The 16,756-nt window shown below is 39.6% G+C and overlaps 1 protein-coding gene across 2 annotated transcripts in view; it reads left to right on the top strand.

Annotated features, from left to right (window-relative positions):
- The first annotated feature begins 1,142 nt into the window (after nt 1–1,142).
- The window catches only part of NEGR1 (neuronal growth regulator 1), a 526,075-nt gene continuing 510,461 nt past the window's right edge, over nt 1,143–16,756 (top strand). For both annotated transcript variants that reach the window (XM_067563319.1, XM_067563317.1), the window contains exon 1: nt 1,143–1,862. In XM_067563319.1, coding sequence (XP_067419420.1) covers nt 1,687–1,862 — 176 coding nt within the window. In that variant the 5' untranslated portion in view covers nt 1,143–1,686. The remainder of the gene's footprint in view (nt 1,863–16,756) is intronic.

Here is a 16,756-nt window from a genome sequence, read left to right as displayed (position 1 = left end):
AAAAGATGCCATTAGCATATATCAGTGCCACAATCACTTTTTATCAATGAATGACAGCAGGAAGTGCAGTTATGCTAGATGCAGACTCGCCCAGTAGTTTTGGGACTAAAATGATTACAATTCTGCATAGACTTCCAAAAAGTATCTAAGTTTGACTTGAATCTAATACTGCCTATTGATGATTGTTTAAGCATCTACTTTGGCTAAATATTTGTCCACCCTTGACTTACAGAAGAGTTACTGGTAAATAAGTTTCTCCCAGGAGTCAAAGAAAGAAACTGCATTTCAACTGCCTAGACAGGGGTACCAGCTTCCTGCCCTTCCTTTTGGAAGAAAGAGGGGCTAGGTTTCACAATTTAAATGGCCATTCTTCTGAGGGGTAGAGAGATCTATGGTGTAGTTGGTTTGGACAACAAAATTGTTTATAGGGCCAGTGCTACCTCGTGGTTCCTTCTCTCTTTAAGAATGGAAATCCACATTGGGGGGTTTCTCCCCTTCTCAAAAGATGGGATATTCCACTAAAGGGAGGAGGTCCATTGTTAAGGGGTCTCAGTCTCTCTCTTCTCATTCCTCTGGGGCATAGGCGTTGCTGGTGTCTCTTCTCCTGTACTTCCTGGGCGATGGGATGTGTTTCTTGGGCACTGATTTGTTTGTCTCCCCAGCTCTAAGACGAGGTGAGGGTTTCCATTAGCTCCACCCTAGAGCACTGCAAGCCCCTTATCTCCTTGAGCTAGGCAGTTACAGGGGCCTCCTGACTCTGCTTCTCTGCCTAGGTTGATGAAGGCTAACACCGGGTTCCTAGCCCCCCTTCCACTTCCCTCCTGTGCGCGGGGCTCTTTCCTTCCCCCGGCCCCCCAAGCTGAGCTCCCGCAGCTGGGTGCTGTTTGCCTGCGGCTGCTTTCCAGGGGCTCGGAGCCGAGCGCCCCCGGTTATGTAAAGCCATTGCGGGAGAAGCCCTGCTCCGAACCCGCCCCGCTCCTGTTCGCCCGGGCCCGGCGACGCGCGAGCGCCCAGGCCGGCTCACGGCAGCGCCGGGTCGGAACCGTGCCGCTGGCCACGTGCCGTCTGCCGCGCAGGGAGAGGGGCTTACGGGGATTTAAGCGCTTTAGCTCGAACGAGGTTATTTTTGTTGTTGTTGTTTTTAAAGCAGCTGAACGGCGAACTCAGCTGCCTCCCTCCTGCAAAGGGGGGCGGGCGGGGGGGCTCACTCTGCAATCAGTGCCTTTAATTGCAAGCCATTGCTTTCCGTATTGCCGTGTCGGTGGCTGTAGCACACCTCCTCCCACTGCTGCTTCTCTTTTCGCCCCCCCCCCCCAAGCCCCTTTTCTCCGCTCCACCACCAGCCATCAGGACAAGTTGCTAAGGAAACGGCTGCATGGCAACCGGCTCGGAGCCTGGGGGCCGTCTGCTGCTGCCGCTGAGCCTGACGCTGCTGCCGCAACTGCTGCTGCCGCCGCCGCTGCTGCTGCTTCCTCTGCGCTCAGTCTCCAGCGCGCTTCCCTCCTCGCTAGATGGTGTGCGAGCCACCCGAGAATAGACGCGCTCCGGACTCGGCCGACAGAAAGCGGGCGAGGCAGAACTCAGCCAGTGCCTTCGCTGCCTGGCTTGAGGGAAGACTCGCGCGAGCCGGGGGCTGGGGATTGAGAGGCGCTGGAAGCTGAGAGGACAGAGCAGCCCTAAGCAGGGATGGACATGATGATGTTGGTGCAGGGTGCTTGTTGCTCCAACCAGTGGCTGGCTGCCGTGCTCCTCAGCCTGTGCTGCTTGTTGCCCTCCTGCCTTCCAGGTGGACAGAGTATGGACTTCCCTGGGGCAGCTGTGGACAACCTGGTGGTCAGAAAAGGGGACACGGCTGTGCTTAGGTAGGAAAACGAGCCTCTTATTTACTTCTCTGTGCAAGTGAGTGTGAAAAGCCCTTTCCAGGCTGCCCCAGGCATTTCGGGGATGCGTGTTGGTTAGCTGGCTTTGGAAGAGGAGGTTTTATGTTCACTCTGAGCCTTAGAAAGATGGACATTTTGTAACACGCTCTGGCCTTTTTTTTTTTTTTTTAAATCTCCAAGTCCAAGCAGCCCTGGTAAGAGTAAAGTGTGAGGTCTGGGCGAGGAGGTGGTACCACTCTGAAACTAGTGCTCAGTCGTTCATGCCAACTCTTCCTATTTAGGAGGGATAGTTCCTCCGTTTCTAGGCAAATATTTCTCGTTTGTCCCTTTCCAAAACCACCCCAGGCCAGTGTATTTCAGTGGAATTAAAAGGCGTGTCCCTATTATTCTTCCCCAATATCCCTATTTCTAGATTCAGTAGCAGTACTCAAGTGGTCTCCCTTTGCTGCTCTGTGTACTCTTCTACTCTGTCAAGTTTGGGAAGTTTTTAAAATTTTCCCCTAGAATAAGTTTGCTGCTGCTTCTTAAGGTTCTGTCACTGCTTACTAAGCCCCTGAAAGCTGTAATGGCTCATCGGAGACCCTCTGTAGCCCAGTTACTTCCCTAAACCGAGGCAACTGCAGAATGAGCTTCTGCAAATAGCTGCTTCTGGATTAAAAAAAAATGTAAATGGCTACTCAGCGGTGTTCAGATCTCAGCAATTCTTCATAACTACCCTCCTTAGATGTTTGAAAACACATTATTCAGAAAATTGCTGTCTTCACATTCACTGTGCAATTTTGCATGTAGGAGTTGTATAGTCTAATATACATTTTCAGGTGTGTATCTTTAAATATGAAAATTGGGTGTCTTTGTATAATAACCAATGACCACAGGCAGCTGTAGTTTAATTCTATGGGTGTGGCATGTAATTAGGAAACTTAAATCCTGATCTACCATGGAAATACTGTCCTATTTTAAAATTTAGATTTTAACCAAACCTATTTTAAGAACACAGATTAGCCCTTGGGTTATAAATTCTGAATGACTGCTTAGTTAATTTATGTTTTGAAACAACTATAGACAGCAAACACCTTATTACAGAAGAATTTCTAAGACTTCTATCACTAAACATTAAATGGATGTAAATAATATATACTTGCCTTTTGAATACTAAGTTTGTTTATGGAAGTTTGGAAATCCCTAGTGCTGGATAAAAATTCTAGATGATGATTTTTGATGTCTGTTATAGGATCTGCAGTTCAAACATTCCTTGCCAGCATATTGCTCAGTTGTAAAGAGGCATTAAAGATTGCACTGTAGTAAAGTATATATGCTATGATTTTAGCTTTTTTTCCCTAATGATTAACATGAAAAGAACCATGTTGTAATGACAACTGCTAGTTCTAGTTTTACGCCATTAAGAGATTACATGTTTATGGTAGCTCAGTTCTTGCTTCCCTTAATGAAACTTGCATTCCATATGGTAACAATGGGTTTTTTTCCCAGTCCAATTGGCTGCTGCAAGATTTGTTTTCCAGTAATAGTGTACTGTGCCTAATGTATCTGAATCTTTCTATTTGACTCAAGTTCATTAATCTCCAGTTTTAATTTGAATTTTTGCAGTTTTAACTTTTTGACATATTTTACTTTGCCATGATAATACTTTATAGTATTTAAGAATCATTTTCTTAGTACTTTAGATTTGATAAGAATAGGCTGAATCATGATTTTTTATAAACCTAGACTTTAACCCTCAATAATTTTAAACTACAAACTATTTAGTTATAGACCATTTTCTTTTTCCTTTGGGAGTAGCTGATTTAGCCAGATAGATTGTTCATGGATTTCACAATTTTCATGTAAAATATTGCATAAGGTGTTTTTCTGAAAAAAACTGGCATTGTTTTAAGGCAAGCCAGTACTTCCCTTGAGTTTTCTGATGTTGTATCTGCTGAGAATGTGTCTATGCGGTGCAATTGACAGACTTTTTTTATTTATAGTAATATAATGTAGTTACACTCCTAGGGCATTCTAAAACCATGAATTCATTTGCTTTGGTTTCTGTGTTTTTGTAGACAGAACTATTTTGCTGTTGCATTTCCTAATTTAATTTTCAGTGTTTCAGATTTAAAGGTTGCAGAGAACAAGAGTTGAGGAGTTGCAGTTCTTATCTCAGGACAGAACTCAAACCAATAATTGAGGGTTGTTGGTTGTTCTGGAAATTAAAAAAGTCCTACATTAAAAATAAAAAGTAATACAAATGTTTGTGTGTCTCTAAGGGTTATCTGTTGGTGGCTTACAGCTAGAGTGTAGCACTACAGTATATTAAACTTTCTGAGGCCTAAAATTGTGAGTTCGCAACTCAGTACCTATGCAGCTCGATGGATTATATAACTGAAATTGGAGTTTTAAGGTCAAACAATCATTTTTCTCTCATAAGTGAGAACATATATGTTTTGGAAGAGAATACTATTAAGGATGGAGTACTCATCGCTACTTACCTGTAGAACTTGGAAGCCAAAAGCAAATTTGTGCTGAAATAATATATAGGGTATACATATTCCTTCCATCTCAACATAAATCATTCTTTCCTCTCTTTAAAGACATAGATGACTTACTACTTAAACCTATATTCTCAGCTCTTTCACATCTTTAGTAGGTTTTCTTGCTGATTGAAGTTTACTGTATTTCAAATTAATGAGATAACTTTAGAGGGAAAATGCACCATCACTAAAGGAGTGCATTTTCCAAAGGGGGTACAGGAGATGCACAGGGCTATTTGCAGACCTTCTTTGCTCCTCCTGAAATTTTCCCCAGAGGATATTCATATCTTAAATAAACACGACACTTTTTAATTAATAACAATATAAAAGGAATTTGTTTTATATTAGGTCTTAGCACTGGAAACAGAATATTGCTCTGTAAATACATAGTCTGGTGAGTTCAATGAAGTGATTAATTTGTGCACAGAAAAAGGAGCTTTTTCTTCCAGTTCTCCCAGACCATTGTATTTAGATTTTCTGGATAAATGTACACAACGGTACTCAAAGGTAGCTGTATATGTGTGATTCCAGGTTGGTACTGTGCATCTTTGTAGTGGAGCTCTGTTAGTGCTGACCATTGATTGTGTGGTGTGTGTATGTGCGTGCTCCCCACTTAGTGTCAGACTGCTCTCTGATTGTACTGCATTAGTTTTTTATTCCCTCCTTTGCAGCAGTGGGATCTCCAGGTGGAGTTACCTCTGTACTTTGCATGTCAAAATCAGAAAGCCTCTAATTAATGTGTTTAAAACCCTCAGTATGACTGTTGGTGTCAAGCATAAAAAGCCCTTTAAAAGAGTTACTCTGCAAGTCATCTCCTCACTTTTTGAGTCAGCATTTTACTAGATGATGAGAGAGATTATGGTAATTCATTTGATTTACAGGTGTCTTAATTATCTGATAGCCTGAGCATTTTTAATACTCTTGTTCCAAATACATTCAGATTTTCAAGATTATAACATTGCAAGAGCTTTTGACTGTGCTATTTAATTTAATTGCACAAGACAGTTAGGAATGGATTCTGGATTCAGTTTGTGTGTGCAGTTCCACTAAAGCAAATGGAGTTGCACCTGTGTAACTGAGGGCAGAATTTTGCCTCTAACTATTGTTACAAAGCTCTCCTTAGGATTCAAAATACCTTTTAGGGTGTCCTGTTGAAGTAAGCAGGAGACATATTTCGATAGATAGAGTACCAGACTGTATGAACTGCTATGAACTCATTTTGGATCTCTCTGCTTCTAAATCTTCTCATCTGAACAAGGCAAATAAATGTGGTGTTTTCCTTAAGTTCTTAGAGATTTACAGATAAAAAGTACCACAGAAATACTAAGTATCATCATAAATCAAATAACTAGTTTGTCCTTTCATTTTAGAAGTGTGGAGTCGTATTAATGAATAACAGGCACAGGTTTGTAATATTTTTCAAATGGTGATGGAATGCCATAAAACAAAGCACTAGAAAAACAAGCAGGGAACCGTCCTGCACTGGCAGTGAGGTGAATTACACCCCCTCAGAGGAAGGCCTCTTCCGTTTTGTAATTGCATTGATTTTAAGATCTTTGAGGTAAGGATTATGTATACCTCTATTTCTACAGCACCGAGCACAATATGGCTAGGCCTAGTTCTGACTGGATCTAGAGCTAGGTGAAATTTTTCACATAAATAGCTCCCCCCCCGGAAAATGCAGTCTCAATATTCTTTGGGGCTGAGACTTGAACTTGGATCTTCCCTCTGTCTCTTACCAGGTGAATATCCTACCCACCAACCTGTAGGATATTGTGGGCAGAGTTTCTCTGTCTTATTGAAGCCATTCTACTTTGTATAAATATTTAAATATTCATAGGAGCGGAGACTTGAACTTGGGACTCTGACATCACAGGTGAGTGCTCCAACCCCTAAAATATGGCATTTTTCTCTCTGGCCCAGTGTCAATTCAAGATATTAGGCAGACAGGAGAATTCAACCTGAGTTTTCCACACTGGGCTAAAAGTTGTAAGGAAGGCACCACTTTCTACTCCTCCTTTCAGGTTGAACAACGTAGAATCATAGTAATGTAAGAAGGGACCTCGTGAGGTCATTTAGTCCAGCCTCCTGCTCTGAGACAGCACCAAGAATACTTAGGCCATCCCTGAACAGGTATTTTGTCTAATCTGTTCTTGAGAACATCCAGTGATGGGCGTTCTACAATCTCCCTTGGAAGCCTGTTCTAATGCTTACCTCTTTTTATAGCTAGAAAGTTTTTCCTTATATCTAATTTAAACCTCCTTTGTTGCAAACTAAGCGGATTGCTTCTTATCAGTGGGCATGGAAAACAACTGATCACTGTCCTCTTTGTAAGAGCCCTTAATATAGTGAAAGACTTCTCAGGTCTCCCCTCAGTCTTCTTTTCTCAAGACTAAACATACCCAGGTTTTTTTTGTTAACATTTCCGCGTTGGTCAGGTTTTCTGAACCTTTTATTATTTCTGTTGCTTTCCTCTGGACTCTCTCCAATTTGTCCTCATCTCTCTAAAAGTGTGGTGCCAGAACTGGTCACAATACTCCATCTGAAGCCTAACCAATGTGAGTAGTGCAGGACAATTATCTTCAGTGTCAGATGTCAGACATGGCTGTTAATAAATATCAGAATATTAGCCTTTCTGCAACTGCATCACATGGTTGACTCATTCAATCTGTGATCCACTATAACTCCCAGATCCTTTCCAGCAGTGCTATTTACTAGTCGGTTATTCCCCATTTTGTAATTGTGCATTTGATTTTTTTTCCTTCCTTGCACTTGTCTTTATTGAATTTTTTCTTGTTGATTTCTGACCAATTTGTCAAGAGCTTTTGTTTGTTGGGTAATATGACTTTTTGGTTCAAAAGGCTTAAGAATTCCTTACTCAGAGAAAGCTCCCTTTAACTTCAGTGGGTATCATGTCTGAGCAGGAGGGAGTAATGCCTAATGTCTACATACCTCAACATTTGGTTCTTCCCCCTCCCCCGGCTGTGATTCTGCAGCCTGTCCCACACAGGCAGACCCTCACATTCATGCAAAGACTCACTGGACCACTAAGTCTAATGGAAAAGGAAGATGATTTTGAAAAAGGATTAAAATAGTATTGCTATTGTAATGGCTTAGTATGATGTCATTTACAATAAAAAGCCACCTCATTCGACAGGGCTGAATTCTACCCTGCAATGCACTGCTCCCATTGATCAGCAAGACTTTGATATAAGCACACAAAGCACCCAGAAGTGTCCCACTCATAACTGAGCAATGCATGAGAGAAAAGTGTTATCAAGAATATTTTTAGCAATTTAAACACTGCAAATAATCATAATTCTTTTAAAAACGTATGCAAACTGTAGTTATCTAATGACTCGTTTAAAGCCATTGTATAAAAGAAGAGAGCAGCAAAGGTTTGGATTATATCTGCAACATATTGACAACAGAAGCTGCAATTTTAGAACATTCATACTTTGTGGGAGGGAACAAATTAAAACCATTTGGATAATTTGAGATTAGGATGAGAATGGAGAGCTGCCTTGAATATATCTTTTCCTGTATTCCTTCAGCTATCAAATGAGTCTTGTTTATGAGTTTGTTACTGTCAGAGCTTCCCTTTACCAGTTCCTTGTTTTTGGACCTGCTTTCTGCCAATAATATTGCTGGGTGCACCTCTGGGAACTGCTGGAGGGTGAGTGCTACATATTTTAACCAAAGAGTATTTTACTGGATTTACTGCTCCTGCTGATATCATTTCTGGAAGAATTGAGAGAGGATTTTCCTCTTATGATAGTCACTTGACTGCAGTAGCCCAGGATTCAGCTGGGTATGTGGCCCTCTAGATTTTTCATGTCCCAGAAATCTGATACATTTTGGAAAGGAGGAGTCCTTAAATTGCCCATCTCTGGACATTGCAAACATAATCCCTTGAAAATATTTACATATAGGAGTTTGTTACATATCTGTAGGTGGTCAGTCTAGTTGTGAATATCCTCATCTAGATGACAATATTTCTTCAGACCTGATCTTTCTTTCTTACTAGTTCATGAATAGAAACAACAAAAGGATCCAGTTATGATGATGTAAATTTGGAGTAACACCTTTAAACCCCAGATTTGGACTTCAAGGCAACTATTCTGGATTTACACAAATGTGAGTTAGGGCAAAATTTGACTCCAAATAGCTTATTTACTTTCAAACAAATTTAAAGTGCAATTCAGTTTACATTTCTTATTATCTAAAATCTAAATCTGTAATAGTAAAAAATATTAGACCTACTTATGTACACTCTTGTCAAGGGTTAGAAAAAGTAAAGACCCATTTGCCCTTCATTTCTTTTTCAAATCCAAGTATCTAGGTGGATCCTTTTCAGTGATTCACCTGATGTTGTGTAAAGAGACAATGAAATTTCCAAGTCACTCTATTTTTAAAAGTAGGTAGAAGTGCTTGTCGTCTTTTATACAAATGTGGGAAAACTGATTATGAAATTCATGTTATTAAATTATTGGAGCATTATAAAATAATTTGATAAGATGTTTTCCATCAAAAGAATTAAATATGGAGTTCTTGTCTAAACTAAGAATTTTTAGATGCAGGTTTCTAGCTCCATTGGAAGGAGCAATGATGTGAGTTATAACACAGATGAGTTTTAAGTGGACTCAGGTGTGTGTTTTGCCATGGTTATACTAGAAAATGGTTAAAAATGCCTGAACCTTATCTATGTTACAGTCTGTACCAGTGCTAACAGTGGTGGAGCTACACCCCCTGGGAATTTTGAGTCTGAAAAATCCTGGTGCAGATGTAGCTGGTGAACTTTGCCCAGTGGACCGCATAACAGTTGACTGCTGCCACCACACACAGGCAGTTGTTAAGAGTCATTGCATGGATTATGCATTCTTTTGTCTGGATGGCGATTTGTAAAGGTGCTAACTCAAGTGGATGTCAATTATGAACTAACTTGGCTGAGAAGTTCAGAGTTAACATCCAGCCCAAACCTTTATTAGCTCATCTCACTGTTTTCAATAATAGTCTCCATGTGATTGTGCCTTCTGATTTTGGGCTGAGGTGATAGTGCAGAGGACAGTCGTGTCACAGGACAGAGACCAAGGATTATTGAAGAGAGAGTTGTTTTTCTGGCTATGGAAAAGTGTGTCTGTGGGAGGCACATTAGTATATGTAGTCTTGCTGCTGTTCTCACCTTCTCAGCTGAAGGTTCTGTGTATATAATGTACATAAATTTTCACTAAGAAATATCTTAAGATTTTAGATAAAAATTTAAGAAGTGTGTAAGCTTCGTAGGACTCTAAATCCTATTGAAAGTCAATGAGACTAGGTTCCCAAGTCACTTAGTCATTTTTGAAAATTTTGTCCTCTGGTATCAGCTTCTCTTTCAAAAAGAAACTGCCCTATAAATCTGGTACTGTTCAGCAAAGGAGCAACAATACTCAGAGAGGTGGGAAGGCAACTGATACATCCACTGAGGTCATTATTACACCATCATTCCAAATGCTGAATTCCTAGTGAAGTAACTGAGAGTTTTGATAGCAGAATATGGCTCTAAGTAACTGGCCCAGCATATTTTAGATGAGATTACATGTATTATCATTAGAATCCCTTTGATGCATGACCACACAGCTGCTGTATATATTTAAATTATTTCCTATTTTATCTTTCCTGCTTGCTTTGTATTCACATTTATTAATAGGGAGTTTGCTTGACTTCTCTGCCCCTATTTCGTATTCTTCTACATTTCAGGCTCATACATTAATCAGCTGTTTGTATCTTTACTCAGATCTTTCAGAAAATGTAAATGCATTTTGCCATATAAAGGTCTGTAAAACTAAGAGGTTGCTTAGGCAAGTTTTCACATTCCAAATCTATGCCAGTTATCAGATGAGTACCTTATAGCACCTGAAAATGTACAAGTAGTTAAAATATTCTTAATTTGCTCTGCAATTATTTATTTTATCTATCATAAATTTTTCAGATAGTTCCTCTAAATTCTATCACAGAATAAGGAATCTGTAAGATACGAATGGTGGAATTCTATCCATTCAAGACATGCTGTTTTATATAAAAAAGAAACAGAGGGCTTTAATATTTTTAAATTACTTTTTTGTCATTGTGAACAAGAGTTGAATAGGAGATGGAATAATCAATTCCAGGGATGCAGGCTGTTGGTCCATCTGGGCCATGGCCTCCATTACAGGCTATTGGGAGAAGTATTGGATTGGCTTGCTGCTTTCACTCTCAGCAGGGATGTGACTCAGTGGATCTTGGCCACACCACTAGCACATCAACAATTCACATACACAGTGAGCTGTGGAAACCTGCCACCAGGCAGACTGCCAGATCTCCCTACACAATGACTCCTGCAAACCTTCTATAATTGAATTGAAGACTTTACTGTGATTCTGATCCTTGAATGGAGTGCAAGGGGTGTCCCAGAGTTAGACTCTACATGGCCAAATAGTTTACAGTACATCCCAAGTGTAGACTGCAGATGTAACTATGTAGAGTGAATTATAGTACTTTAATCTTGAGCTGACCATTTACTTTCAAAGATAATGTTCTGCCCTCCTTAATAGGTGCACTGACAGCCTTCACCAATAATTAAAGCCACTGATTGTCAGCACCCAAGAGGATCATGTTATGGTCCAAAGTCCTCCTTATACCCTCTAGTACAGTGGTTCTTAACCTTTCCAAACTACTGTACCCCAGAAGCCTGAGTCCCACCTCCACGGGGCTGAGGCATGTAACTTAGTTTCATGGCGCCCCTGTGGCTCCAGGCAATTGCCTTTCTTGCCACCCCCAATACCAGCTCTGCACTTGCGACCCCTCTAAAACCCCAGGTTAAGAAACACTGCTCTAGTACCTCAGTGAGCAACACATTCCACACCTCAAATGGTGAAGTCCTTGCATTTGTCCTCTCGAGAGATTGCTCTACTATAGTTAAAGGAGGAGATAGTTGGACCTCAATCTGAACCATTTTTTCAGAAAAATACTTTAAAATGTACATACAACAGGAGGGATTCAAATCTGCAATTGAGTGGAGACTGCCTGGATTAATCTGTATGTCCAAAACTGGAGACACATCCACTGACTGAGATTTTGCTGATAACCTTCATATTTGTTTCCTGTATAGCTATCACAAAGGATTAGAAAAAACATTTATGATGTAATTGACCAGAATAAGACAGAAACTTCTAATGGTGGTCATCTTTTCTCTTGCTTCATCTGTAAACCAAGATGACTTGAATAGATAAAGTTGGCAAACAGAATGCTCTTGGATCTAGAAGAGAGAAGAGAATAAAATATTGTTAAACAGTCCTATACTAAGCTGTTGATGGTGGCCTGTTGAAAGGACAAAGCAATTCTTCACAGTTCTCTTAAAAACTCTCTGATTCTATTAGCCTCTGAGAATAAACACTCAAAACAAGTTCCTTGTCCTGACTGGAAAGGCAAACTCTCCTTCAAACCACAGGAGATAACTCATTGCAGGGCAAAATTTCCAGTCCTCCAATGCCAACCCAAACACCAAATCATGAGTGTGTCTGGCTGCATGAGTTGATTTTATAAACTCTTGAGACGGTCACTCACCAGTTCTCTGCCTATTAATCTATCTTGCTGGGACTTATTCTAACAGTGCAGAACCCTGGGTAGCTGCCACTTTTTAAGAATCAATCAAGCAGAAAAATGTTTCCTCCTCCTCCTGCCAAAAGTTTAATTTCCTCCTAAAAGTTACAACTGAGTCCCCAGAACAGCAAGATTAATTGAAGGACCTGGATTTACATGAGGAGGGATATGTAAAATAGTTTAAAAATGTTTAAACATCACTTTAACATTCTTAAAATGGTCTTGCCTTAGCATATATATATATCTCATATTTACAGCACATGGAGCAAAAGTACATGTGTGGCAGCTGTATTTGACATGACCTATACTCCTGTTTGGGGTGCAAGGCTGTTTTCAGTTATTAAACTGGTAGGGATAGAGATTTTTTTGATAGGGAGCACTTCCTGTTAACAAGTTCTGTGTACACACGACAACAAATAAGATATGCAATTAGTCTGGGTTTAATTGTTAATGAAGCGGTTGCATTTTTAGCTCCTATATATTTAGCTTGGAGAGGTAAATTGTGGGGATATGTGAATATGCATGCCAATGTTTCAGATGTATGGCATTGTGATTGGCTGAAGTTTGTTTTTTGAAGCTGCAAAACTGATTTACAAATAGAAAGATAACAAGAACATGTTGTGCTTTATAAGAGGAAAAACCGTCAATCTCTTTTAAAAGATTTTCCCTTGGCAACAACAGACAATCTGATGGTCAAACAGGCAAACAGCTATCATTAGTCATGCATAATTAAAACAAAGAGTATCTAACTGGTAGCAGTAACAGTTTTATCTAGGAAAAATCTCACCTACAATATCTCTTGCAGAAATTGCCAATAGTTTTGTTGTTATGCAAATACCAAGTAAATATATAATATATTTGTGTACAGTACTCCGGGATTTTTCAATATTTGAGTAAATAAATGTACAGGAATAAGAACTACGTGTGATATAGTATAACGTCTATGATATAGTAGTTAAATTTACATAAAAGTAATCTTGTTATATAGTCAACAATATGCAAAATAACTTATTCCCTTGAGAAAACATCCACGTCATACATAATCTACCAATGTGTCTTTACTGATCTTTCACTATGTACATGGAAAGCATGTATTTTATTGTTTAAGCTATTGTCAAAGTAGAATGTACTTTACAATCATAATAGATTCTGAGAATGAGGACATTCTTCTTAATTGGCTACTGTACTGGGAACTGATTTTCCTCTCACATGAATGTAATTCCATTAATGTAAGTAGAGTTACTCTTGGTATAAAAGTGTACAAGGCCTCTGGTCTTTAACTTCTAAGGAAAGATTAATAATTTTGTCGTGTCATTTGTTTTTACCGACCAGTCTGAGCATCAGCCTTGCTTCTGCTGTTATTCACTTATCAGGGGATGTATTTCTTTAGAAGACAGTCCCACTATCCTGAAAAAAAGCTAGTTTCTGGCCTGTATGGTGTCTGTGGATGTGATGCAGCAGTGTGTGCGGAACTGAAAGGGGTTTGGGCATTTGTTGTAGGGTGCTGGAGAAAGCTAGTGAGAGACAGGAAAGAGCTGTAAGAGAGACTGGCCACCTGAGGGAAGTGTTCTTTCAGAACAGCTGTGGAAAGTGAATTGCTGTTTCTTATTTGTAGGGGATAGGGTATCTGCAGGCCTGCAGTACTATGGTCCAGGGAATCTCCATGTCTCCTTTTTGACCTGGTGCAGACTTAATGTGGCTAGCTGGAACTTGCACGCTGAAAACAGTTTTCGCCATTCTGGGAAGGAAGAGGCAGTCAATGTATGAATGAACAAGTAAAAGCTAAGGCTATGGTACACATTGATGGTGGCAAATTCACCACCATCAGATCGAACTATCTGGATTGACTGAGCAGAAGTGAAGACCCGCTCAATTGACCTGGCAGTCGATCTATTAAAACCACTTCCAGAAAAAGTGTAGCACTGCGTCAATGGGTACGCATTTCCCATCGGCTCAGCATTGTGAGAACAGTGCGCAAAACAAAAGTTACAAAGTCAATGAGAGTTACACAAGCTTCTCTATGTAGCTTGCGTATCTTCCATAGATTGCCGCCGAATTCTCGGGGAAATGTAGACCAGGCCTAAGAGCTCAAACATAAGCTCACTAAAGTTAATATCAACGCTCCCTTTGACCTTAATGGTGCAAGACAAAGGCCTAAGTGACTAAACAGAGGCTAGATTCCAGAAAAAAAACAAACTATGGTGGCTACTCCAGCAGGTTGTTTCAGTGGCCAATTTAAAGATTAAAATAGCTCAGCATACATTAGGGCTTGTCTTACTATATACCGTTCATGCAGCCATATAAATATAGCATTATGGTAGCTCTGTTAGTCCCAGGATATTAGAGACAACGTAGGAGAGGTAATATCTTTTATTGGACCAACTTCTCAAGCTTTTGCACTTACACAGACTTTGTCTCTTTCACTGACAGAAGTTGGTCCAATTAAAGATATTACCTCGCTCAACTTGTCTCTAAATATAGGCACATGTTCATGGCAATTTGAAACGTATCTAACTTCTCAGCTTTTTTTTTTTTTTTCCTACCAGTCATTGACCAGTCAAGTATCCTTGACTTCCCTCTGGGCCCTCAACTTGTCCACATAATACTTGACTGACAGGGAAATTCCTTCTTGTTTGTTGTTCACTACAATATCTGACGTTCTGAACAGTAATAATTGCAAGGAAAATATCCTTTGTCCACGAGCTTAAACCTTTAAAGAAATATTAATTGTACTGTTCTGCAGCTTCTGTGAGTTGAATTATCTAAATGTTGTGAAATGTAGCTATATTTATGGATGAGTGCATTGACTACTGATTAATCTCTTAGGCTGCATTGGTTAAAGATTTAGTCTCCTGCAGGCTACAGCATCAGGAATATTAGTAGTATTAATAGTCCCTAAGACCACACAAGAAATAATTCCAGTTTATTACAAGTTCCTTTATTAATAAATTCACTAAACAGATAAACTCTCTCTCAAATACTAAAATATAATAGCAGATAGATAGAACTAAACACTTTATTATGACTGGCATCATTCACATCTCCTTCTGGGGGACTGTAGAATGTCAGACAGTCATTCTCGTCATTATAGTTATCATTGTCATCCTGGCATCCCCCTGTAGGTTTCTTTGCTCCGCGCACAGGCATACCAACTCCTTTTATTCTGGATAACGTTTATACCCACTAAGGCACATACATGCACAAAGGGGTTCAACCCCTTTTTCTTTATCCATACTTTCATCCCTCATTGATTTGAGTTCCCCATTTCTCATTGGCTATCCCCTTAGTTTCCTTTATTCTCACTGTGCATCTCTGTAAACAAGTCTCCATAATAACCTGCAGTTACTGCAGAATTTCTCATGATGTTACAATCAAATGTCTTGTGGTCTAGATGGGTACACTGTGGCATATTTTCCCAAACATCACCCACTGGCCCATTCTTTACAGTAATCTTGTAATTTTACTGGTACAGAGTTATTCCTAGGTCACATATTTGTTAACCCTCCTGAGGCCTGGTATGGCTGAGCTGAAATCTTATAGGCCTCAGCCTGAATGCCTTGAATTACAGCCTTACTTTGCTTGTATGTATATACCTAATACACACTCATCATTCATAAATACTTATCAACCTTTACACTAGTATGATCCTATCCTACTTAAATCTGTCCATCACACATTAATTGATTATACTTAACCACAACCATAAATCTGCTATTAATTGAAACAACTGGCTACACAAAATATTTGGTCTCCTACTGCACTTATGCTTTTACTTCCTTGAATAATGAAGAATGAAAACCATATTAGGGGGATGAAAATCAAATAATGTAATGTAAACGAACTTTAGACAATCACTGTTAAATTGATGGTTTTTCATCTAGTGGTCTGACGTGACTTTAGTTACTTTTACAGTATTCCGCATGGACAATGGTCGATATCATAAAATGACTACACATGAGCACTACTAGGCATAATTTGGAGACATTTAGGAAATATTAGATCACCAAGGTACTATTATAACTCAGGACTCTTATTTTCATATTTCATTTTTTCGTATTTCTTTGAATTAGGTGAAATACAAAAGTAATGTCAGGGTTTGGAGGTCCAAAATAATTATTTTTAGAAGTAAAGTGTTGGCTTTTATGCTAAAGCTGTTAATTTTATGCAGAAGTTGATAATTTCCACAAGAAGCTAAATTAAAATACTTTTCTAACTTGAATGAATTGACATGCATCATCAGTTGCATCTTCAGTGCGTATTCTGGAAAGTCGCTTGTCATTTTTAAACAAGCTTGCATATTACATGGGGGAAGGTAATTCTTATGGCAGTAGTAGCTCAAACAACTTTTTTGTGGTGATGGTGGTTTGCTTGTGGCAATGGGAAAGAACCACAGAAGACGTCACTTTCTTTTAACACTGAACAAGGAACATCATTAGGATAAGTGACACTGTATTCTCCCTATTCTTACTCTCTCCCTCTCTTTCTGCTTTATTGTAGCAATTTCCCTAGAACCTTCCCTGGCTGTGTGTCCTGTTCGAAAGAAGTGTTACATGTTCCCTTCGGCCTTTGTCTATACAAGAAAAGTTTCATTGGTTTAGCTAAATAAATTTAGAATCAACCTAGATAAATCAGTGCAAACCACAAGGCAGACATGCTTACATTGGAATAACCCTTGCTTAACTTGCTTTAGCTTCTGTCAGTAAATTGGCGAGTTAAGGACTAAACCATCCC

The sequence above is a fragment of the Emydura macquarii genome, unplaced genomic scaffold, assembly GCF_026122565.2.
Source record: "Emydura macquarii macquarii isolate MOO-44397 ecotype Brisbane River unplaced genomic scaffold, CSIRO-AGI_Emac_v2 contig_2481, whole genome shotgun sequence".
NCBI lineage: Eukaryota > Metazoa > Chordata > Testudines > Chelidae > Emydura > Emydura macquarii.
Note: the sequence above shows the minus strand (reverse complement) of the source record. Positions and strands in the feature narration are given on the sequence as shown.